We start from the raw sequence: 24730 nt of genomic DNA on the forward strand, positions 1-24730 counted from the left end.
ACTGACAGGTTGGAGGAGTCTTTCGTCATTATCTAATGTTACTTCTCTTCAGTGCAATACGTTTTGATAACGACCTGCTGTACAGCGACGTTCGCTCAGTCAACTAACGTGTCATTAACGTTAGTTAGTGGAGAAAGATAGCTGGTGTTAGCTAGCTAATTAGCCATGTTAGCTGCCTCAGTAGGTAACATTAGCCTAGTATTTATCTGACGTTCGTTAGCTACTCCTACAATACAATGCAATGTATGTTGAAGCAAGACAACTTTTTAATGTACCTTGAATTTGAGAAATAACGACGGGTCGTGCTCACGCAGATCTAAGCCCTGGCCATCCTAGCCTCAACGCGAGACTCATTCTGATGAGTCTCGCGTTGAGGCTATGGCCATCTGTGATTTTACAATAGCCGAAATATTCCCATACAGCCGACGTCGTCTTTTTAAATGGGGGGGGAAGGTTCAGGGGGGTCCTTGCGTTCTCCTGCTTTATCACACACACGGTTGTAAACACAGTCAGGGACAGCTCCTCACTACTGTGCGTCTTGGTAGGCATGCAGCAAGTGGGAGGGGCCGCGTAAGCTGCTCTCTGCAAGCAACCGGCACGTTGTTTTGGGGAAACAGCTGATACCGTGGAGAAGGTATGACGACAAATCTTAGTGGTTTTGATACCGTGACTTTTTCAAACCGGGGTATACCTTCAAACCGGAAACCGCTGCATTAGAGAGTGATACAATGATGCTGTTCACAGAGTCTGTTAACCTGTATATAAATCTATACATCAGGTTTCGTAATACAGCAGGGCAAGTGGGTACATTTATTTCTACAAACATTTGACTGGCACTACAGCATCTTGGGGCTTTGAGCAGTAGCCTCATGCAGTCGTTATAGGCCACTGTCACTTTTTGCAGACTGCCCTTTTTGTAGTGTCGCCACAGGTGGGCCGTGTATAGCGGAGTGCAGTACGCTTTATAAAAAGTGAGATTTTCACTGGTACTGAGCAGAAATTGAATTTGCGAACAAGCATGTTGGCTTGGGCATACAGTTTACGGCGCTGTCTAAAAACATCTCTGTCATCAGATAGGTCATTTGTTATAAAATGACCTAGATATTTGGTCTCCTTGCACTCTTTCAGTGTCATACCAGACAGATAGAAGTCAGGAAATACCAGCTTACTGTCTTCCTTACTTCTCACGATCAGAGTTATGCTCTTTTTTGCGTTGTACTTGATATCAAAATCAATTCCATACTGTGAGCACACTCTTAGTAACTGCTGGAGACCAGCACTACTAGGACATAGGACCACCAAATCATCTGCAAACATGAGGTGGTTGATGATACAGTCACCAATGATACACCCTGTTTTACAGGCATTCAATTGTACAGATAAATCATCCATAAAAACATTAAAAAGGAAAGGAGATAAAATGCTGCCTTGTCTTACCCCATTGGTTACATGGAATGGGGCGGAGATAGAATTACCCCATTTAACCAGCATAGTCTGGTGTGCATACCAGTAAACCAGAATCCTTATCAAATATCTGGGAGCCCCTCGCAGACATAATTTGTTAAAAAGTTTACAGTGACTGACTCTGTCAAAAGCTTTGGAGGCATCGATAAAACAAGTAAATACAGTGGTGTTTTGACTTGAGTATTTGTCCAATATCTCCTTGAGTGCAAAGATACACATGTCGGTGCCATGTTTCTGTTTAAAACCAAACTGATTGTCAGCTGTCAGTAAATACTGCTCCAGCCTACTGAGGAGAACTCTTTCCAGTACTTTTGATAAAATGCTGGCTATAGCTATCGGCCTGTAGTTCTCAGAGCTATTCAGCTTACCCACCTTGTCCTTAATGACAGGCACTAAAATAACAGATAAAATGGATTTTGGTAGTGAACCATGAACCAAAAACCCAGTAAAACAAATAGCAAGTAAAATATGCAGTTTCCTGTTGGCATTTTTCAAGTGTTCAGCAGCAATGTTATCCAACCCACAGGCCTTATTGTTGTCTAGTTTCAGGACAGCTTCAAGTATTTCTTGTGGGGTGATAGCCACCTCCTCATCTTTATCGACTGTGCCAACTTGGAAGGGCTTACTTGGGATACAATTAAATAATTCATAGAACCTTTTCTGCCACAGATTGCATATGTCCTCTGGGCCACTTGCATCATCGACACTTGACGGTAACGATGTTTTACAGTTATTAATAGTTCTGATTTCTTTCCAGAAATCAGTGGCACTATTATTTTGTAATTTTTTAGCAAGTGCATCGGCCTGCATTGTATTTTCCTGTCTCTTAATAAAACGAAGTGCATATTTAATAACAGAGCAGTGATCCTCACTATTTCTTTCGATGAGAGCCGCACTGGCAGGTCAAAGTCAATAGGAGAGCCACTTTTACCACAAAACACCAAAAGCCACCACAACCAAGCACATCTGCCTACCATTTTTTTGTGTTTTATTGTTTTCCAAATATGTATATTATTTATATATATATATATATATATATATATATATATGCCGTTTGAAGCCAGATTTAGAGGAATATCTCATTTTAATTTAGGATTAGACTGTTGTGATGTCATTATTCAGTATTCAGTTTTAACCATCAATAATTGTTCCTTTTCTCATTAGAGTAAATACTGTATATTTATTTAGAGTTTTTTGTCAATTATATGTGCTGTTATGGTTTTTATTAGCTTAACTTCTACACTAGCTTACACTGCTCCCACTTTTCTTGAAAAATAGCTAAATATTGCTTCACCCAAAATGTTATTCACATAAGACTATATCCTAACTAAATCATCACAATTTCTTTCTGGGGACCCCGGAAACCACCGGCCCACAGGCCACACACTGCCCAAAAAGCCACCACCAGGCCCCCCACAGAGAAACCAGCGTGCTGCGGCCCATACAGACAACAGAGCCGTTTTCACACATGCGCTTTATACCGGGAAATGACCAGAAAGCGGTGTAATGCCTTCATGTGTGAAAGTTGTTTTCCGGTATAATCGCGCCCCCGTCATCGCGGACATTTGACCACTTCATACCTTGTAATAAGACCGGTATGCCGCGATACACACACACGAGACAGAGCCAGAGAGAGGAGGAACGGAGGAGAGGATGACTTACTTTTAACAAATGGTTTAACACAAACAAGTGGGGTCTTCACTGCCAAGAGCTCTGTTAGGCTGTCATCTAAGCTATGGAGACACTGGCGCTCTAGCCTGTATGTGCAGAGATAAGGCTGAAAGTCCTGCCTTGTTTGTATATGCCCTGTTGATTTATTGTTTTGTTTTTGTCTTGTTTTTATATGTTTTATGTGTTCTTCACTATGGACCCCCCTGTGTGTGTCTTGAATAAAGTTTGAATTGAAAATTGAATCTAGTCTTACCCAAACACCAGGGTGCCGTCCCTCCTGATGCCAAACTGGGCGTTCTGCACGCCCCCGCTGTCCCTGACCAGCCTGCCTTGGCTGACCACATTGCCCAGACACTGGCCTGTCTTGGTGCTGAAGAAGCCGGCGTTCTGGGCATACAGACACCCCGCACTCTCTGCCGTCTCCTCCACCAGCGCCCGCTGGTTCATCCCACAGCCGCCCGGCCCGCCCGGCTCCAACACAGACAGCGTGTTCACAGGGTCGTGGACCACCGTCATGTGACCTGGGGACATGCGGCAAGGAGAGGGAATGAGACTTTAATGCGAAAGTCCACATGCTGTGTATTAAGAAAATGTACATGATATAAAGCAGGCATCTCCAAAGTCTGGCCCGCGGGCCAATTGCGGCCTGCAGCTCGGTTTTATGTGGCCCTCGGCTTGTCTCTCAAAATATACTATATGTGGCCGTCCACATATGGCCCATTTCCACCGCTGGTATCAGCGCGGCCCCACCCAGCTCGTCTCGCTTTTTTGTCTCATTCCACCGATCAAAAACGTGGACAGCCCGGGTTGAGTCGGGGTTGAGTCGTGCTAGTTTTGGTCCCTGCTTTGTTGAGGTTCCAGCGCTGTGAACCCAGTACCATACGGTGACGTGAAAACACTGCAGACGACTGATTGGTCAGGCAGAATCGTGTTTACTCTATCTACTGACTGTCAATGCTGCATACCAGTTTAGTGGGGCTTACCTTCTCTTCTGTTATGTTATTTCCATCAGTCTTTTGTGTTGCTGCCTTCGGATCTGGTGAAATAAAATCGATCTCCTTACTCAGCTTTAACATGGCGGTGGTTTTCAATTGTTTTGAGAGAGAAAAAGTCTGCTCCTCAGGAAGCCCTTGTAGTTGTGTGCAGCATCGGCTCCGCTAGGCCGCAGGCGGGGGTTTATTGAAGCCACGGTCCTGCCTGGTGAGAGGCCGCCGGGGTAGAGGCTTCACTTCTCCCTGTAGCGCAACCCCCGACCACCGCGCACCGCATGCAAGTGAGTTTGACTAACAACAAAGTGATATCCATTCTCCTGGCCGATTGTCACATTTGCCCATGTACACTGTAGGTCATTTAGAGGCACCAGTATTTCATAAACAGTTTAAAAGTTCTCTGTATGGATTTAATTTTAACGTTATATCTTATAGCCTACTTCGGCTATGGGCGGAGAGCAGATATGCGGTTGCTATGACGACCAGGTGTGGGCGGAGGCGAGTAAACTTGCTATGGAAACAGAGTCTATATCAAGTAGAGACGAGTAAGACCAGGTCGAGTAGAGCTGTACTGTGCTGTTATATGTGGTGGAAATGAGCCAATAGTATTAATCAAGCAAGTTCACTTTGCATTTTTTCCGTTCACCTACGATGACAGCACTATCATACAGTTTGTAGACAAGCACAAAGTAGGAACAACGTAGGCAGAACTAAAAATCCTTAGAGTACAATTGTATGTGATTTATTTAACACACACATGCACACCTGATGTAAGCCCTTGTTCACACAGGACGCCTAACGTAAGCAGAACTGAAGCTTGAGGCAGGCTCACGCTGAGCCGTTCACACAAGAAGCCTTCTCTTTTCCTCTCAGCGCCTACTCGGCACCTTGAACCCGCCCACAACTCCCATTGACTTCATGCCTGGCTTGTCAGATCAATGCTCGGCTTCAGCACGCGTCACGCTCGGAACAGGCGTGAATCCTGAACGATCGCTTGAGCAAGGCGTGAGCGTGGCACGCGCGCGGGTGGGGTGAACGGCTTCGCCCGTTAACAAGGACGCCTAAATGAAACTTGTGGGTTCAGCGTAGGTAGAGCTTAGGTTGAGCATTGCTTGGGCGTCCTGTGTGAACGGGGGCTAAGGCTTCTCTGGTGCATCCATTTCAAATAGGCAATTCAAGAAAGAAAAAAGGTAACAAAAAGAGATTTACAAGAGAAACATTTAGATTTTTCAGAACCTAAAGGTTAATTTATGGTAGGACGCTCAACATTTTTGATAAGTGTCTCTCGACAGAAATAAAAGACCCGCACGCCGTTTTTAATTCATACTTCGCCAAAAGGTTTCAGTCATCTCCATGGTAACAGCGGCCCCTCCCGAGTCCCGCCCCCTCCTCAGGAACAGGGAGTTCCAGATTAGTGCTTAAATCAAACACATCAATAGCAAATGCTAGTGAATGCTAGTGTCCTCTTTGAAAATCGAACTGGTGGTGTGTGGTTCAGTTTGTGTTTCATTCTACTGCCCTGCAACTAATTATTATTATTTGTGTTGTAAAGAATAGCCATGCTTATCTGTATTCTGAATGCATGTATCCTTTGTGAGGTTTGACAACATTTTAACTGGTTTAACTGCTACATAAATAAATGGCCATGTGGTCACTTTATATAAACTATAAATAGAATTTAATTTACAGAAAATATGCTATATCGTGATATATATCGGTATCGGGATATGAAATGACGTATATCGGGATATGAGATTTTGTTCATATCGCCCAGCCCTATATGCCACTGTCTTTGACTTGTCTTATCACTCTACTGCCTTATTGCTTGTTGTGTCTCTTGTTTTCCTGCACCCATATGCCCTGTTATTTTGTACTATGTTGTAAACGGAGTCCACAGCACAAGAATTTCACACGTGATACTTGTACTACGGAGTGACAATTAAAAAAAAAATCTTGAATCTTGGACCGGGCAGGTTGGCTTTCAGAGACCGCTACACTGACGGAACTCTCCCTCTAGCCAATCACAGTGCACGACAAAATATGACGCTGTCTGCGACATTACAACATTCTCCAGGTAGGCGACAGCAAAGAAAAGTGTAGGGGGAGACTTTTTTCTGTCTCTTCTCTGACGTCATATCTGTCCTGAGACAGTTTCAAAATTGTCGAGGGATGAAGCAGAAATTGGCCTTTACTGACCCCAACCCTTTGCTTGTGGTTTCTTGGTTTATTCTCAGGATTTTGCTCGACCTCAAAGGTATTATACAGGATTCTGTTCTGATTATGTTGATGTCACTTCCATTTGTATAGCTTTTCATACAGTGCATGTGGTTGAAAAATGAACAGCATATCTATGGTCAAAGTAATCCTATAGAATGGTGTAACTAACAGAAAAATCTCTTCTTTGCTTATGTAAGCCTGTGCTGTTTGGTTGTTCTAGATGTGAATATGTTTTGATTTGTAAATACTGCCCCTAGTGGGTGCTGTGCCACACTTCAGTGATGGGATGAGTTGAAGATCCATATTTTTTATTTGAAACGTGTAAAATCAATCAATCAATATTAGGGATGCACCGATCGATCGGCACGTGACCGGAAATGGCCGATTTTCACGTGATCGGCCTCGATCGGTGATCTGCGCCGGTCACTCTAAGTAGCCGATTCTGTGAGCCGATTTTCACATGACGTGCGCACACCCCAAAGCACCGAGACAGGCACCCAGCCACCACACCACACACGCCAGCATACCTTCCTCGTTGTGGATTTTTTTCACCGTCAGTGAAGTAGACAAATCTCGCAGTTTGTCACACATGCAAGTCGAAAATAAGCCGTGGAGACAGAGATGCGGCCGAGTCCCGCTCGGCTGGAGTCCAGTCTGAGCGGCTCGCTTCACCTCACTGGCCCCCCTCTCTCTGCTCTCTCTACCCGGGAAGCAGTGCTGCTGCACCCGGCCACAGTGCACAGCCGACTTGGCGAGGTGAACGCGAGCATTGTGTCCAGCATAACCATTCCCCGACCTGCCTTTTCGATTCCACATCAGCGCTGGTGCCTCAGCCTGTCAGTCATGTTGTAACGTAGATACAGGAGAGACTATTTGTTTCGTATTGCAAATAGAACGACGGACATAATAATAAAAATGCATCGGACTCACAAGTGTGCAAGGATTTCTGTGCGTGACGATATTTTTTCGGATGGCAGATAAAAATACGCATACCAAACTTCGGACTGTGTGTAAACTCCGCCTGATATTCAGACTGAAGATCGTTACTGTAACTCATAAACTCATTTCCCCTCTACTCAAGAGGACTGGTCTGGAGCCGGTCTATAAACTCCTTGTCCATGAATCATTTTGATGTTCTGTTGCACCTGTTTTCTTTTGGAAAAGTAAATGCATGATAGCTGTGGGATATAGGCTATTGGATTTAATTTAATTTTTGTATTCATTGTATTTGCACAAAAAAGCTCTGTCCAGTAGCCTAACCTGGAACACTTTTATTTTGAGATGTGTTTGAGTGAGATGGTCCTACTTCATGCAAATGATAAGATAAGATAAGATTATTTGGATCCCCATTAGATGTAAGAATTGTTCTATGAATCTTAATTTTCAAACAAAGTTACAAAAACGTTTGTGTAAGCTGTCAATTGTTGTTTTTAGAAAGAAAAATCGGAATCGGCAAAAATCGGTATCGGCAAGTCAGACTATTCAAAAATCGGAAATCAGAATCGGCCAAGAAAATGGCAATCGGTGCATCCCTAATCAATATATATACTTTTAGTGTGTGGATTTCCTTTTAAATACTATTACTATTATTACTATTCTTCAATGATCCCTATGGGGAAATCCAATCACTGAAGCAGCTGAATCACTTTTTGCAATGTTGTGTTATGTCAATTTGTGCATGTCACTGGTCCACAACTTAAATAAACTCTCAGTGACTGTCAAACTAAATGAATGTCTGCAAAACGGTTTACAGTTTTCTGATATACTACTGATTTTGTAATGATACAAAGCTGGTTGAAAATGGGCGGAGTGTTCCTTTAATGTCAGTTGATTCTCAAAGCGGTGGGCGACACTTGTTTATGTACATTTTTAAAGGGATACACCACTTTTTTTTAAGTTTAGCTCATTTGCCACATCCCCCCCACATAGCCAAGATACCCCCTGCCTTTACCGGCATTGTCCAAGCAGTATACAGTGAGATACAGTTGTGAAGTTAGCAATTATCACCATAGAATGGAGGCCAATGGTATCGCTGTAAAGAATTTGCTAAAACACACATCTCACGGCGCTGAAATACATGTTGTGCTTTGGGGACACACCACACGATGAAATATCAATCCAAAATGCACATAGCAGTGTTTTTAGAAGGAAAATAGACAGCCGGCACTACTTTCCAAACATGGCCGCCGGGTGCACTGATCTCACACAGCTCTCACACAGCGCCTCAAGCACCATGGAAACCAATCTAACCAAAACAAAGGACAACTACGATAACTACTGATCATGGCGGACTTCGTGAGAGAGGATGATGACGATTACTACTGGACAAACCAAGACCCCGAACCTTATCTATTTGAACCAGAATATACTGAGGAAGAACTACAGGCTTTAGAAGCAGAGCGGGCAAGACGAGAGGCTGAGGCAGCCGAACAGCCGGGCGGCCGAGGGGAGAGAACGAACCCGGGATGGACTGGTGGTGTAGATGTGGAGCATGCCGGCTGTCTATTTTCCTTCTAAAAACACTGCTATGTGCATTTTGGATTGATATTTCATCCTGTGGTGAGTCCCCAAAGCACAACATGTATTTTGGCGTCGTGAGATGTGTGTTTTGGCAGATTTTTAACAGCGATACCATTGGCCTCCATTCTATGGCAATAATTACTAACTTCACGACTGTATCTCACTGTATACTGCTTGGACAATGCCGGTAAAGGCAGGGGGTACCTTGGCTATGTGGGGGGGATGTGGCAAATGAGCTCAACTTAAAAAAAAAGTGGTGTATCCCTTTAAGGCAATTTGTGTAAATGGATGTGAGGTCGACCAAACAACCTGTATCAACTATCAATACATCAAACCTGTCAGGATCCCATCCAATTTCAATAGTAGGTATCAGATGTGTGAAGCTCTGCTTTGGTGTACAGGTCCTTACACATCGGGAGCGGTTTTTTTCGTGCGATTAATTCGCACGTCAATAATATTTTCTGAACCGATATCAGTCAATGCAACGTGCATACCAACGGTGAAGTTTCGCTGAGCGTTATTGCGGTGTTTATTTTTTCGAACCACGGTCGATTTTTTCTGAAATTCGCTTCCAACGTGTACACATCTGTGGCTGTGATTGACAGGTGGGTCAAAACTCGCATCGCAATTTCATGCCGTATATTCGCATCGCTCTTGATGTGTAAGGAGCTTACTTCACTAACCGTAGACTCATCTAGAGCTTTGGTGTAGTTCACTAACCGTAGACCCATCTAGAGCTTCCCGGGATGTCCGACACGAAGACGGAGGACTCGGCCACCGGCAGCCCAGCGTGCTGACTGGAAGGCCACGTCTCGTAGGTGACGTTGCCGTGGACGACGGGCTGGCACTCCCTGATGTGGCGGTGGGAGTGGGAGGGGCCATGGCCGCTCGCATACGGCAGCAGCAGGTCATCGTCCAGAGAGACTCTACAGAGAGAAGACAGGTCGAGACAAACAGGTCATCGTCCAGAGAGACTCTACAGAGAGAAGACAGGTCCAGACAAACAGAGACTCTACAGAGAGAAGACAGGTCGAGACAAACAGGTCATCGTCCAGAGAGACTCTACAGAGAGAAGACAGGTCCAGACAAACAGAGACTCTACAGAGAGAAGACAGGTCGAGACAAACAGGTCATCGTCCAGAGAGACTCTACAGAGAGAAGACAGGTCCAGACAAACAGAGACTCTACAGAGAGAAGACAGGTCGAGACAAACAGGTCATCGTCCAGAGAGACTCTACAGAGAGAAGACAGGTCGAGACAAACAGGTCATCGTCCAGAGAGACTCTACAGAGAGAAGACAGGTCCAGACAAACAGAGACTCTACAGAGAGAAGACAGGTCAAGGCAAACAGGTCATCGCCCAGAAAGACTCTACAGAGAGAAGACAAGTCAAGGCAAACAGGTCATCGTCCAGAGAGACTCTACAGAGAGAAGACAGGTCCAGACAAACAGGTCATCGTCCAGAGAGACTCTACAGAGAGAAGACAGGTCCAGACAAACAGAGACTCTACAGAGAGAAGACAGGTCAAGGCAAACAGGTCATCATCCAGAAAGACTCTACAGAGAGAAGACAAGTCAAGGCAAACAGGTCATCGTCCAGAGAGACTCTACAGAGAGAAGACAGGTCCAGACAAACAGGTCATCGTCCAGAGAGACTCTACAGAGAGAAGACAGGTCCAGACAAACAGAGACTCTACAGAGAGAAGACAGGTCCAGACAAACAGAGACTCTACAGAGAGAAGACAGCTCGAGACAAACAGGTCATCGTCCAGAGAGACTCTACAGAGAGAAGACAAGTTAAGGCAAACAGGTCATCGTCCAGAGAGACTCTACAGAGAGAAGACAAGTCCAGACAAACAGGTCATCGTCCAGAGAGACTCTACAGAGAGAAGACAAGTCAAGGCAAACAGGTCATCGTCCAGGGAGACTCTACAGAGAGAAGACAAGTCAAGGCAAACAGGTCATCGTCCAAAGAAACTCTACAGAGAGAAGGCAAGTCCAGACAAACAGGTCATCGTCCAGAGAGACTACGGGTACAGACAAGTCCAGACAAACAGGTTCACAAATAGAGACACTGCATGAAATAGGCCACGCCCATCATGGGGGAAAGGCTCCGTTCATTTCCACACACCAGCGTCATTTTCCTTGAATTAAACATAGCTAAAAGCTGTTGTGTGGTGGGCTGCGCAGACAACAAATGTAAAAAAATCGCCAGTTAAAGTTTTTTTGTACTCCTGAGCAAAACAAGGAAGCCATTGTTAATTGGCGAGAAGAAACATGTGGATCTAGCTGTCAAGGAAGTAAGTTGGAGTGTTCATCTTCCGTATATACGATCTTTTGTGCAACACGCAACCATGCACGTGACATAGGAGAACGCCAGGATTGGAGGGGGGCTTTCTGTTTTCCCCCGTCTTGGGCATGGTTTCTGAATGATGACGCGTTACGCAGTGTCTCTATAGGGCTAGATTTAAAAAGTTGATTCTCCGATTTTGACTTTAATCCTTTGATATCAATTCATATGTCCAGAGATCGCTTTTTTTTTCTTTCTTTTTTTCACCCGTGAACGCACCACCAGCCTCTGCCTCTCATTCTTCGTGCATGCGCAAAGCGATCTCTCTCGGTGAAGTGAAACCTGCAAGATGGCGGACGCAGGCAAAACCAAAGGCAGATATGTCTGGAACAATTTCGGATTCAAAGACAAAAACGAGCTTGACAAAAGTAAAGCGATTTGCAAGATCAGCAGACCGGGTCCGTGTGTGAAGGAATACAACAAATATCTGAAACCACCTGTGACCTGATGAGACATCAGCGAGCCAGATCTCCTGCTATCTGAAGACAATTTGTCCGGACTGAAACAAAATCAACTGAAGGATTCATTAGAATTACCAGCCAACTCTCCATGTGCCCTAAAAATAACCGAGGCTATAGCAACTTTCGTATGCAAGGATATACGCCCGTATTCCATTGTGAAAAATGCAGGCTTCAAAAGGCTCCTGAAGGTACTCCAACGTGAACTACGTTATGAGTAACTAAACACCAATTTTGAAGCTATTTCTGCCCACATTATATTTTTGAAAGATGCAATACTGTCAACATTCTGGGAGGGGTCTTGGTCCTTGCCATTTTCAACCATTTCAGCCATTAAAGGGCCAATATTTTGCTAATATAATGTATTATTATTTTATTGTTGGCCTCCAGTAGAGTAACTTATTGCATCATTCATAGTTTAAAAAACGAATTGTTTATCTTGTACTGGCTCTCACTGCCCCCTTCAGTTCACCCTCTGTCTGAAACGCTCTGTTTTAGGTCCTGTTCCTTTAAGAACCCCCACCCTCCGAAATACTCCAGGCGGGCAGGGAGTGAAAGTTTGTGTTTGCAAACCTCTGCCCAGACAGAGGACCCGGACCCCACATTGAGAACCACTGCAAATCACAATCGTGCAGAGAGGGAGAGGGAGAGGGAGGGGATGCTGTGTTTGGCTGCAGCAAACACAGCATCCTCACAGCCTTTGAGATTTACTCTCAAAGGCAAGGAGTGGCGATTTTTTTGGTGTGCCGTTTTCCTCCAGGCAGCCTGACGCTGATTTCCCCCCTCTAAACAGAGCTCGATTTAAGTTGTTATTTCGGTCTTTTTCAAAATTATGTTTTCATTTTTTAGTAGTAATGGTGCATATTTATCGATACAAGCAGTGTTTTTATTCCAACATGAACCAATAGTATGTTTAATACTAGATTGAAATGAGGCCAGAATGCAGAAATCCCTTGTGATTACATTGTCGCGGCAGTCTACTGGAATGTCAGAACAGGGAAGGGAGGGGCAGGGCGCGCGCGCCGTGGGCCCGGGCTAGGTTTGGCAAAGTTGGCATCACCATGGTAACAAGTCTTACCTGACGTCACTAGAACTATGCTCACGCACAAATCCATGTCCTCTCGTCTACGAGACTTCATGGGGGGGAGGGGGGGTCCATGGGGGTAACATTAAAACACCTTCACCTATTTATTTGAAGCTTAGCCCATGTTTAATATGACCATCCAAGATTGTAACAACATATATATGATACAAAATTAAGAAATGCATAATATGGCCCCTTTAAGTACTGATCCACAAGCTTGTGTGTGTGTGTGTGTGTGTGTGTGTGTGTGTGTGTGTGTGTGTGTGTGTGTGTGTGTGTGTGTGTGTGTGTGTGTGTGTGTGTGTGCGCGCGCGCGTGTCTGTGTGTGTGTGTGTGTGTGTGAATCCAAATCAAATAGTATAATATCTCACAATCTCAGATCTCATAATGACGGCAACCTCTTTTGGTATTTTTAAGAACAAGTTATTTTTATGCATACCCTTTTTTCTGTTTTATTATTTTATTTATATTTTGCATCAACTATTTTACTGTTTGTCAAGTATTTATGCTTAACTCACTCATGGTTTTATGTATTATTTATGTGAAACACATTTGGGCTGCAGTTTTACATGAAAGATGTTATGGAAAGAAAACGTATTTCGGAATTGTATATAGTATTCACACAAGTCACTTGACTTCACTCCTTATTACTTCTATTGTAGATTCAACTGTAGACAGATGTTATTGTGGAAAAGTGGCAAACAGACTTAAATGTCACAGGTTCAACCAAAGTGACAATGAACGAGTAAGAAAGGATAAAAATAAATAAAAGAAGACTAGGGGTGCACTGATCACGTTTTTTGCCACCGATCACCGATTGCCGATCGCCTATGGGAAATATCTGCCCAACCGATCATCATAACTCCTCAAAGAAAGTTTGGAAACTTTATTTTAGGTCGATTATTTCTCCCCTTTAATAATACCAATTGCCATTGTATTTTATATCGTTGGAAAGCCTGATTAGTGATGGGGCTTTTTTTTTATAATAATAATAATAATAATAATAATAATAATAATAATAATAATAATAATATAAAAAAATATCGGCAATCAGCCGATCGCATATTTGAGGTCAAAATCGGCCGATACAGATTGCTTGCTGATCGATCGGTGCACCCCTAAAGAAGACCCATTCCTCTCAAACAGCATTAAAAACCTGACTCAAATCCACTGAAGGGAATTCAAGACAAGCAAAATATGTTTTCAACAGTTGAGTGAGGCCATAAATAAATCCTGAACAAGGTCGGACTTGCTGTGTTGACTTCCAAACACACGCACGCACACTCACACGGCAGGTCACTTATGGTCAAATTGCGTCAGATGAAGGAATGTGTTCTCCACACAGCAGAGCCGCAGTTTCAGATTAAACCACTTTATATCAACTTTACCTGCTTTTTCTTTGCCTCCAGCACACCAGGAGGCAGGAGCTCAAAGAATATGAAAACAAATTACTGTCACACCATTTATACCAGGAGAGATGATAGAAATTAGTTTCACCATTCACTATATAACGGAAGAAAATCCATGATGTGACCCATTGATCTTTAGAGATCAATTTTCTATACTGTAGATCTGATGTTTGACTTGGACGTGACGTCATCAAATGATTAGATAACAACCAATCAATGTCTAAGTGAATTTAACCAACAACATATTATTGTTCAATACACTACAGGTGAAGTCAGTCGATGCCAACGGATCCCATACTGAAGGTTGCACACACATCCTGCACAACCTGGAGTCTGCTTCAACTGTTCAAAAATAAGACATTTTAGTTTAAGTGTACGTATTGTTGTTGTATCTTTTTTCATGTATTTATTTATCTTTTCTTACATAATGGGAATACGTTGACTCTCGCGTTGTTGTTGATAATGTATGCTGAAAGAAAATCATAAATAAAGTGTGGGAGGATGTTTACTTGTAGCCTACTGGCACTCGGTCTGACAGAAACCATTTAACACTCAGCTCTGGCTGCTTCTGGAGGCCGGGGTCACCACAAGGGTCAGGTTTATACAACTATTATGCAATCTCAGGAACACTGTAACATGACAGCATGGCAAGAATCCACTGAAAACAGACAACAGAAATACTTTTATGTGATTTTTGATTGTTTTTGCTCACAGTTGTTGTCATTTGTTAGTTGTCTGCAGATTTTATGTTTGACATGTTGCTAAGCTCAGTCGCTCACTCACCCAACACTCTCCTGAAACACTTTCTGCTGCAAGTTTTTAGTTTTAACACTTTTTTTGGCACCTGATGTACAAAAGTCAGTCCGTTCTGAATCAGTTGGCACATTTTTGGGATTGGTACATTTTATGAATTAGTGTGTCAGTTGTTCATGGATTCTTTGTTTATTATTGTTTATTAATAATAAACAAGAATAAACTTCCACACCTGAGATACCCCACAAAGGAAATCACTCTTGAAATAAATTATCTTATATAGAAAATGTTGTTATTCACAAGTAGAGGCCTCGTATAGGCCATGGCGGGTCTCTTGCCTCTACTTTGCATTTTTGTTGTTGTTGTTTAACTTGCTAACTTTCAGTAGTTCTGTATGTTTTAATGTGTGCTAAAAAATAAAAAATAAAAAAATCTCGAACTACCATGCAATTAAGACCAGCCCGCCTCAACACCTCCACCAGCTGGCCGAAGAGTCTCACTGCAGCGACCTCTTCACTGAAACTGGCAGGTTTCTTTGGAGACTATGTCAAATATAATGTCAAACTAGTGAAGACTGAGTCTGATATCACGAAGTCAGAGCATACAAAATTGAAAGCTAACTGTGCCAGTAACAGTGACTGTTATCAGGAATTTGCCACAGGACAGATTAAATCAAGAACTGAATGCTGATGCTGTAACGGGTTTTAAAAGGCTTAAATAGATTTTTCTACGTGAGGTCAGTCAGATGAGGGGAGTGAATCGTCTGTGTGGAAGAGATAACGTTAGTCAACTGAACTTTTTGCAATCCAGAGTGACCCCTGATACGAATTCGAATACTTTAACAGTTGGCAAGTTAGGTGTAATCAGTTAGTGTAATGTGGGGGTTCGATAGGTGGTTGAATAGATCACTCTTAAATAAGAATAAACAGCCAGACGGAGACGGATAATTCTGCTCGGCAGCACATTACTTGACTCCACACTCTTCACAGCTTTAACACAACACACTTCCTCGTTCTGACTAGTGTCCTCTAGAGCAGTGATTCCCAACCAGGGGTACGTGTACCCCTAAGGGTACTTGAGCAGCTTGCAGGGGGTACTTGGAATGATTGGGGAATACAATTGACCTCCTAAATGATAAATAAATATATATATATATTCCAAGTCATTTCATAAGCCCATTGTTAAAATGTGATGTGTGTGCCGCAACTAGTTCTGCTGGCAAGTGTCAACTGCTACACTGTTCTGCTACTGATAATGGCAAAAAACAACAACTAAAAAGCCCAAACACCGGCAATTCAGTGAAACATATATTTTGTAAAGATTTACTTGTATCTAATCATCAACACGCATGAGTGAGGGGTACTATTGTCATGGAAAAACAGCTCAACGGCCCGGGTACATAAGACACAAAAGGTTGGGAACCACTGCTCTAGAGAGAGAGTGGCGTCAGCGGAGGACCAAAATGCGACTCATTAGCCAATGAACAGCCAGGAATGGGTCTCGCGCTACTTAGGCATGCTAAAATAAAGCTGATAATGTACAATTTGATTCAAGGGATGAAAAACCCTTTCAAAGTACAACACAAAGTGTCTATTTTGCTGCAACTCGACAGTGCTGCTTTTTTTACTCACGAGTTCCAGGACCTTACTTCCTGGGGGGGAAAAAATGGTCCATTGGAGTGAATGGAGATGTCGGGACTCTTCTATCTATACGACTCTGGTTCTGACTAACCACGAAGAAGCACTTCTACTCAAGTAAATACGAGTTAACCACAGATAGGTCGATTCAGCAGTGTAACATAAACATGTAGCGCTATTTAAGCTCAATATAACAACATATTACATAAAATATTCCTTTTACTAAATGAACTCAAATATTGTAATTAACTTAATGTCTTGTGAATTAATTGACGTATGAGTCAATTTATTGATTAATTCACTTATTTACCTTATGAATCTTACATTAGTTTAGCATGAAGTGCCAGCCTAGCTACTACTCAAATATGACCATTTTATTTTCCATGTATTATCAAGCTAGCGTAAAACCCTGTTCGGCACGAAAAGGACTGCCTGGTAAGTTGAAAAATGGTCTTGCTAGCAAAGTTTGTCTCTCGCTAACGGCTAACCAAACGAAAATATAATTTTGTTAAAGCGAGCTTACCTTGTGTTTTTGGTGTCTGACAGCCAAACCCAGAGGCACAGCAGTAGCCACACTAACTGACATTTCTCTGAGACTTTTGCCATATGAGGAGAATGATTACAGCATGCGCAGATCAAAAGTGTGGACCTGCCTGCCACACTCCCCTTTCCCCCGCTGTTTCCCACTCATCAAGCTAACGTCGCACTATCGAGCTAAGCTAAAAGAACGAAACATCTAACTTCTTCTTCTTCTTCTTCTTCTTCTTCTTCTTCTTCTTTTGCGTTTAATGGCGGTTGGCAAACAACTTTCGGGTGCATTACCGCCACCTACTGATCTGGAGTGCAATTCCTATCAAACAAACACACTAATCATAATTAAACAATAAAGAACCAAATAACTATAATAACTTCTTCAAATTCGATTTATTAATCGTGTTGATATTAAATACTCCAGAAGGAGCATCCAACACTTATCCCATGAAGATTTGCTTAGACTATTACTAATATGTTCCTATCCTGTCCAATCTCTCTGAGTGCGTTCTTTAACACATCTCTTTCTGACACATACTTCTGACAATATAATAACACATGATCCACTGTCTCTTCCTCTCCACAATACTAACATCTCCCATTAGTATGTTTCCCAATCAAAAATAGGGAACTGTTTAAAGCAGTATGACCATTCCTTACTCTTGTCCTAACTATTTCCTCTTTCCTATTTCGACCTCCAGACTCTCCACTCACAACTAATGGTTTATTTTTTTAAAGATACCTTCCTTTACTTTCTTTATTCCATTCATTCTGCCACCTCTTTTTGATTAGTCCCTTAATCACCACTTTCGAAACATCTAACTTCCAGTTATACCTTCAAAATAGAACACACGCACGTGTGTAATCATTTATATGGGGCTTTTATCTATTATAATAGTTTATACTGGCTTTTATCTGCTTTTGTAACTGTTTCGTCAGTCCCCCCTCCTTTTTCCCCTCCCATTTTCTCCCCAATTGTACGTGGCCAATTCCCCGTGCTGTCCCAGTTGTTGCTGATTGATGGCGTGGGATGATTAGGTGGCCATGATTTGAAGGAAGTTTTGGGGAATTTTAGCCAGGGCACCAGGGTTACAGGAGCCACTGGAGAAACTATTCAATTGTTCAGTCTGCGGTAAAAGGTTTTTTAATAATAAAGCACACTTGAAGATACACATGAGAGTCCACACAGGAGAGAAGCCATTTAGTTGCTCATTCTGTGATAAAGGTTTTGGTCAACAAGGAAACTTGAGACAGCATATGAGACGCCACACAGGAGAGAAGCGATTTTGTTGCTCAATCTGTAGTAAAAGTTTTGCTTATAAACAGGACTTCGAGGCACACATGAAGTCACACACATGAATGTAACCATGTAGTTCAAGTTCTAGTTCAAGTTCAAGTTCAAGTTCAATCAATTGTGTCATCAGTGGGATTTATGACACCACTGATGATGTCACAGTGGGATTTATGTCATCACTGATGATGTCACAGTGGGATTTATGTCATCACTGATGATGTCACAGTGGGATTTATGACATTCCTGATGATGTCACAGTGGGATTTATGACATCACTGATGATGTCACAGTGGGATTTATGACATCACAGTGGGACAGAGAAACAGCCAGTCAGAGCCCTAGCTCCCATTTATATACTGATGCTTGACATAAAATTACTATTTTCTTTCAATAGAATCATATCACATCAATTGAATTATTGTGATAGTTATGTTCTAAATTATAAAATTGTGAATAGTGTCTCAAAATATGATCTGAAACAATTTAGGGAATATTATTTCAAAATTACAGATGTTTATCTTAAATTATTTTATCTAAGATCAATATTGCCATATATTGCTGGAAAAAAGACATTCCACGAAGCTACTTTACCAAAATGCTGTAGGCTACATTGTTCTTTTGATGTGTAGTGCAGACAGTATGGGTGATTTTTCTGCATTATTTGTGATCTATTTGTTTCCTATGCAACCGTGACTAAGTGTAACCCGCGTTGTGTAGTCCCCGAAGCTGGGAATCAAACTCGCAACCTCTAGCAAGGAGGCCAAAACCCATGGGCTCTACCATCTGCCGCTAGAGCGTTTCTTGAGGTCTTTGAGAGTGAGGTTTATTGCTGCACAGCACTACCCGCTGGCCACCCCGTTAGACACTACACTCACCCCCCAACAATAAAATGTTTTCTCAGATTTTGATGCGAGAGACAAAATGTCATCGGGTCCGTGGCTCTAATGTAGACTGCAGTGTGGGGCAGTAGCGAAGCTACATACCTTAACTACATTTCTTTTCTTTCTTTTTTTCTTTTTTTTTTTCTTTTTTTATTTAGACGGGACAATGCAAAATTGATGAACACATTAACCATGGAACAGATAAAAACATCTGGAACATAATAAAAGTGTAAAAATCGCCGGATTTAGCGCGAGGCTAGTTTCCATCCGTTGTCCCCGAAACATAAGACACAAAAACATGAAAACAGAATATATAAAATAGCAAAACATAGGCATCAAAGAGCTTTACACCCGTAAATCAAGTATACATGTGCAAAACAGCAAAACACAAGCAACAGTAATACACTCAAAAAACACAACAGTATAACATCTACAGAAAAATACATTTAAAAAGAAAAGTTCAGAAGTTGACCTTATTACCTGTGGCCACAAGACTGGTGGGTTTTCAGCCATTCATTCAGTGAACCCTTAAAAGTGGCAAGTGTGGGGCTTTCCCTTATGGGGACTGGCAGACTGTTCCACGTTTGGCTGCCTTTAACTGAGAGGACGTTCTGCCCAAACGTGGTCAGTCTGCGCTGGACCTTACAGTCACCTCTAGTGTCAGACCTGGTGCCAAGTCCACTAGTTCTGTTTCTGTGGATGAATTCATTTATAGGCGGGGGAGCTCAGTAGGTTGGTGGTAGCTTCACTACTTTTGAACCAAGTAGCTTTTTCAGTAGCTAAGCTATTTATAGACCCAAGTAGCTTGTAGCTTCCCACAAAAGCTACAAGCTACTCGCCAGAGAAAATCCATGAGCAAAGCATGCAGTGGAGATTTCTGCTGAGGTTTGGATTAAACAGGAGGAGACATTGCATATGTCAAGTGTGCCTGTGTAGCCAATAAAGCACTTCCAGTTCCATTATGACAGACAACAAGTGTTGTTGTCTCATCCTTGCTTTTTAGCATCCTTGCCTCTCTTGCAGCAAGACCTGGCACTACTCTGCCTCTGATTGGGTTGGGTTTAGGCAATGAAGGGTAGGGTAAAATATGTCATGTGCTGGCGAAGTCACATCAGCAACGGACTTTGAAAGATGGCAGAGCCAGAGGGAGCCACTGGCAGTGATGAAGAAGACGTTCAGGTTTTATTGTCTGTTTTTGAATATTGTGCCAGTGAGAGTTTCAGTGTGTTTTATAATATAATAAACAATCAAAATGAGATTTTTTTTTGCCTGCCTATTTGTTTGGTGGAAAGTTGTTCTTTGACAGGCAGTTGATTCAATGTGAGAGAAAAAGTAGCTTTGATGTAGCAAGCTGCTTTTGCCATGTTGCTCGTAGCTTAGCTTGCTACATTTCTAGGATAGCTTCAATGTAGTTTAGCTATATTTAATCGAGAGTAACTGATAGCTTAGCTTACTACATTTTCCAAGTAGCTTGCCCATCACTGGTAGACTGTTAGGGTGGTTGATATGAAAAGGTTTGAGAATCACTGCATTAGAAGACCAGCCGGGCTCAACACCACCACCTGCTGTCCAAAGTGTCCCACTGCAACAACCTCTTCACACAAACTGAGGTTTCTTTGAAGATTAGGAGTTTAGACAAGATTGAGTCTGACATCACTAAAGTCAGAGCATACAGAATGGAACGCATAAACATTAGTCAACTGAACTTTACACTCAGACCCCTAATAAGAATTTCAATACTGTAACAGCTGGCAAGTTATACTATAGCCATGGTGTGTGCTGGGAGACAGTCCAGCCTTTTTCAGAATCTTTTTCGGTAGCCCTTTCTTTTACAGTCCGGTAATTACCAGGTATTTACCTGGTAACTACCAGGTATTTACTGGGTATTTACCTGGCAATTACCCGGTAAATACCTGGTATTTACTCAGTAATTATACATTATAGATTATAAACCTCCACTATTACCTATGAATTAGTGTAAATGTGACTATGTTAGGTAATAACTCAGATATTTACCAGGTATTTACCCGAAAATGGCCAGGTATTTACCCGGTAATAACCAGGTATTTACCAGATATTAACCTGGTATTTACCCAGTAATTATACTATACAATAACTTGTACCATTCCAAAACGTTATCAAGTAAAACCTCACAAGTTACCCAGTAAGTAAGCTTACTAAGCTAAACTGTACTAATGTAAAAGGAAGCCTTGTTTGTTTTTCATGGAATTACCATGTTCTTACTGTACCATATCCTTTGGAATAGAATATCCCATTGTCCCTGCTATCAACACAAACTTGTACCATGTACCATGTAGATTTTGGTTGTCAAAGGTCAAAGTTCAAGGTCACTGTGACCTCAGGAAAGCCATTTTCTAGCTCGTTAACGGGATATCTCAGGAATGCCTTGACAGACTTTATTCAAATTTGCCTCAAACGTCCACTTGGAGTCAAGGATGTACTGATTTGATTTTGGTGGTCAAAGGTCAAAGTTCAAGGTCACTGACTCAATAACAAATCCGACATGATTTGCTGTCCTGTTGGTGCACTTTCACACCAACCTGCTCCAGGCGTAGAAAAACTCCCTTCTCGAGTGGTTTGCAGCTGCCTAACTTGCCTTTAAAACAAAGGTTTTTCTTACAAAACCTGCAAAAATCATTCACATTAGCCATCGCGTGCTAGCAGTACTGAATGTCTAATGTTAGCTCCTTTGCTCAAAATAAAGGGCGCAGAGTGATGGAAAATCTGTTGCACTGCGCATGTGCTCTGTGTGCTAAGCTGGTTGGCTGATGGAGTGGTCTATCAAGGGAGGTACACCCGCCCCTCCCTGTCCGCCAGAAATCGCTCTGAATAGAGAGCCGCAGGAATGAGTCCGGAAATCATCGATGCTAACAGTCCTGGTTCTTCACTGTTTTCGCCTATGGCAGTTTTGAATGGGTTTTTGGCGCGATGCTTCTAATAATCTCTCTGGGCAACGCTGGCTTAATCAAATGCGATCCAGTGTTTAGTAATATCATCTTCACACACGAGGACCACTTTTATGAGTTTTGAAGCTTTTACGTGCCGTTAAAAGGGCGGATAGCTAGCAAACGGCTAAATGAGACTACACTGTTGAGTCGATGGGGATATATACGTCAATAACGTCACCACTTCAAAGGACGAACACGGAAATTCTCTTTCCCTCACCTGGTTCAGCCCGTTCAGCCCGGAGTAATCAGTGCACACATCCAACAACAGTCCAGGTTGAGCGCTGACGTGACGTGGAAGCCTATGCGACAGTGTGTAGTTCTGGATTAGCTTAGCTCAAGCTTTTTACTTCTAGGGCTCGCATTTACGCTACAAAACTCATGAAAGTGGTCCTCATGTGTGAAGATTATCCGGCTGAACTCTGGTTCGCATTTCATTAAGCCAGCGTTGCCCAGAGAGATTATTAGAAGCATCGCGGCAAAAACCCATTCAAAAATCCCATAGACAGAAACAGTGAAGAACCAGGAAGTCCGGGACTTCCGTGTTCTGACTCCAAAAATACGTAATCCCTGCGGCTCTCTATAGCCCAGCCTCCAGACTCTTGTGACTGATAGCACATAGAGGTCACGTGGAGGCTGGGTTTACCCAGGCTACCATTGAGGTGCCAGGGACGAGAAGAGTCACCTCTCATGTTTTCTGTAACTTGTACCTTGCTAATTAGGAGGAATCTGCTGATGTTATTTTATTGTGTTTCTTATTATATATTGCTTATCTTCTTGCTTCAAGATTCAAGATTTTTATTGTCACTCTGTGGTACAAGTATCATGTGTGAAATTCTTGTGCTGTGGACTCCGTTTACAACATAGTACAAATATAACAGGGCATATGAGTGCAAAAACAACAAGAGACACAACAAGCAAAAAGGCAGTAGAGTGATACGACAAGTCAGAGACAGTGGCATATTCACTGCACATAGGTGCACATGTCATGTGCATACTTTAGACGTGCTTAAACATTTTAAATTCGATGTATTTGACGTACAGGTGCAAATAGCATATACCTAATTAAACATACAATTAAACATTAGACATACATAATGGTAGCATCTACAGTGCGGTACAGTACAGCTACTACACTATTTGTGTATGTTAACACATTCACTGCCAGCCATTTTTTTTTTACTGTAGGTAGCTTCTGCCAGAGGGTTTTTTTGAGGATTCTGGCTCATCTTTCAAGACCCGAGGATTCTTTTCTGCTAAGATTTTGTGAACACAAAATATCTCAAAAGAACTAATAGAATGTGTGCTTTCTCTGTCTAAAAGAGTTAGTTTGTAGAGTTAGTAGTTATGTAGGCATTAGCACTTGAATACAGCATGGTTTCAGCGTCTGAAAATTTAAGCTGAGATAAATAGCTTTTTGTGAAATTCGATAGAACAGTCACTTTAACCATTCATTTTTGGCATCAGTAAGACGTCAGACATCTAAACAATAGTTTTGAACAGTAATTTCCTCCATAACAGCAGGAAACACCCCTCTACTTCAAACTCCTCCCTCCGTGTGTGTTCTTCTTGGCTGCAGCGGGCGTGTCACAAGCGAGTTGCTGCTGCTGCTGCTCCTGTCTGCTGGCGGCTGCTGGGCAAGTCTGGATGGGCTCGCTCGTTTCTTGGGGTTTCGGTTGAGAAACCCCAAGAAACGGGGTTTCTTTTGAGATTCTGGTCTTATTTATGCTGCGTGTTTCAAAGTGTGTTGCACCCATAATCTATTATGCAAATTTGCAATCCCCCACCGCCAGCAATCAGCGCGAAAGCGAAAGCGTTTTCGCCAATCCATTTTACTGTATGAGAATGGTTTCATTGCGCGTTCCCCTGCAGTTTTGGCTGGGCTTTTTCTAGAATGGAGAGCACTGTTGCCACTTAGTGGGTCGGTGGAATGGGTTGTACACGTTCGGTGGCTCCAATATTTTTATAGGAGACGTGGGGGGCGTTGATCCACGTCCCACCGTCAAATTTTTTTTTTTTTTTTTAAGCCGAGATATCTCGTCATTGGCAGTCAACCGTTGGATTTTGTAAGCCGAGATATCTCGTCAATGGCAGTGAACGTGTTAAGGAGTCTCGTGGCCTGTGGGAAGAAACTGTCCCTCGATTTGTGCGTGCTTTTGGGACCCTGTATCCCCTCCCTGAGGGTAACAGGGAGAACAGGCTGTTGTGGGGATGGTTTGTGTCTTTGATGCTCTTCAGGGACCTCCTGAGGCACCGCTGGTTATACAGTTCCTGCAGTTCTGGCAGCTCACATCCTGTTACGTGCTGGGCCGCGTGTCTCACTCTTCTTAGCGCCCTGCGGTCCATGGTGGTACAGTTCCCGTACCAGGTGGTGAAGCAGCCAGTCAGCAGGCTTTCAATGGTGCCTCTGTAGAAGTCCCTAAGGATTTCTGGCCTTAGCCCAAATTTCTTCAGGCGCCTGAGTTCGTGTAGTCGCTGTTGGGCCTTTTTGACAACAGTGGCGGTGT

The 24730-nt window shown here is 42.7% G+C and overlaps 1 protein-coding gene across 3 annotated transcripts in view; it reads right to left on the reverse strand.

The window, feature by feature from the left end:
- The window catches only part of nagpa (N-acetylglucosamine-1-phosphodiester alpha-N-acetylglucosaminidase), a 128929-nt gene extending 111699 nt beyond the window's left edge, over positions 1–17230 (reverse strand). For 2 of the 3 annotated variants that reach the window (XM_083636439.1, XM_083636438.1), the window contains exons 1-3: positions 17075–17230; positions 9582–9787; positions 3389–3656 (exon numbers count right to left, since the gene is read on the reverse strand). In XM_083636439.1, the coding sequence (XP_083492565.1) occupies positions 3389–3656; positions 9582–9787; positions 17075–17157 (557 nt within the window). In that variant the 5' untranslated portion in view covers positions 17158–17230. The remainder of the gene's footprint in view (positions 1–3388; positions 3657–9581; positions 9788–17074) is intronic. The other variant, XM_083636440.1, reaches the window with a different exon arrangement.
- Positions 17231–24730: the final 7500 nt, after the last annotated feature.

This window comes from Poromitra crassiceps (assembly GCF_964638095.1).
Source record: "Poromitra crassiceps genome assembly, chromosome: 1".
Lineage (NCBI taxonomy): Eukaryota > Metazoa > Chordata > Actinopteri > Beryciformes > Melamphaidae > Poromitra > Poromitra crassiceps.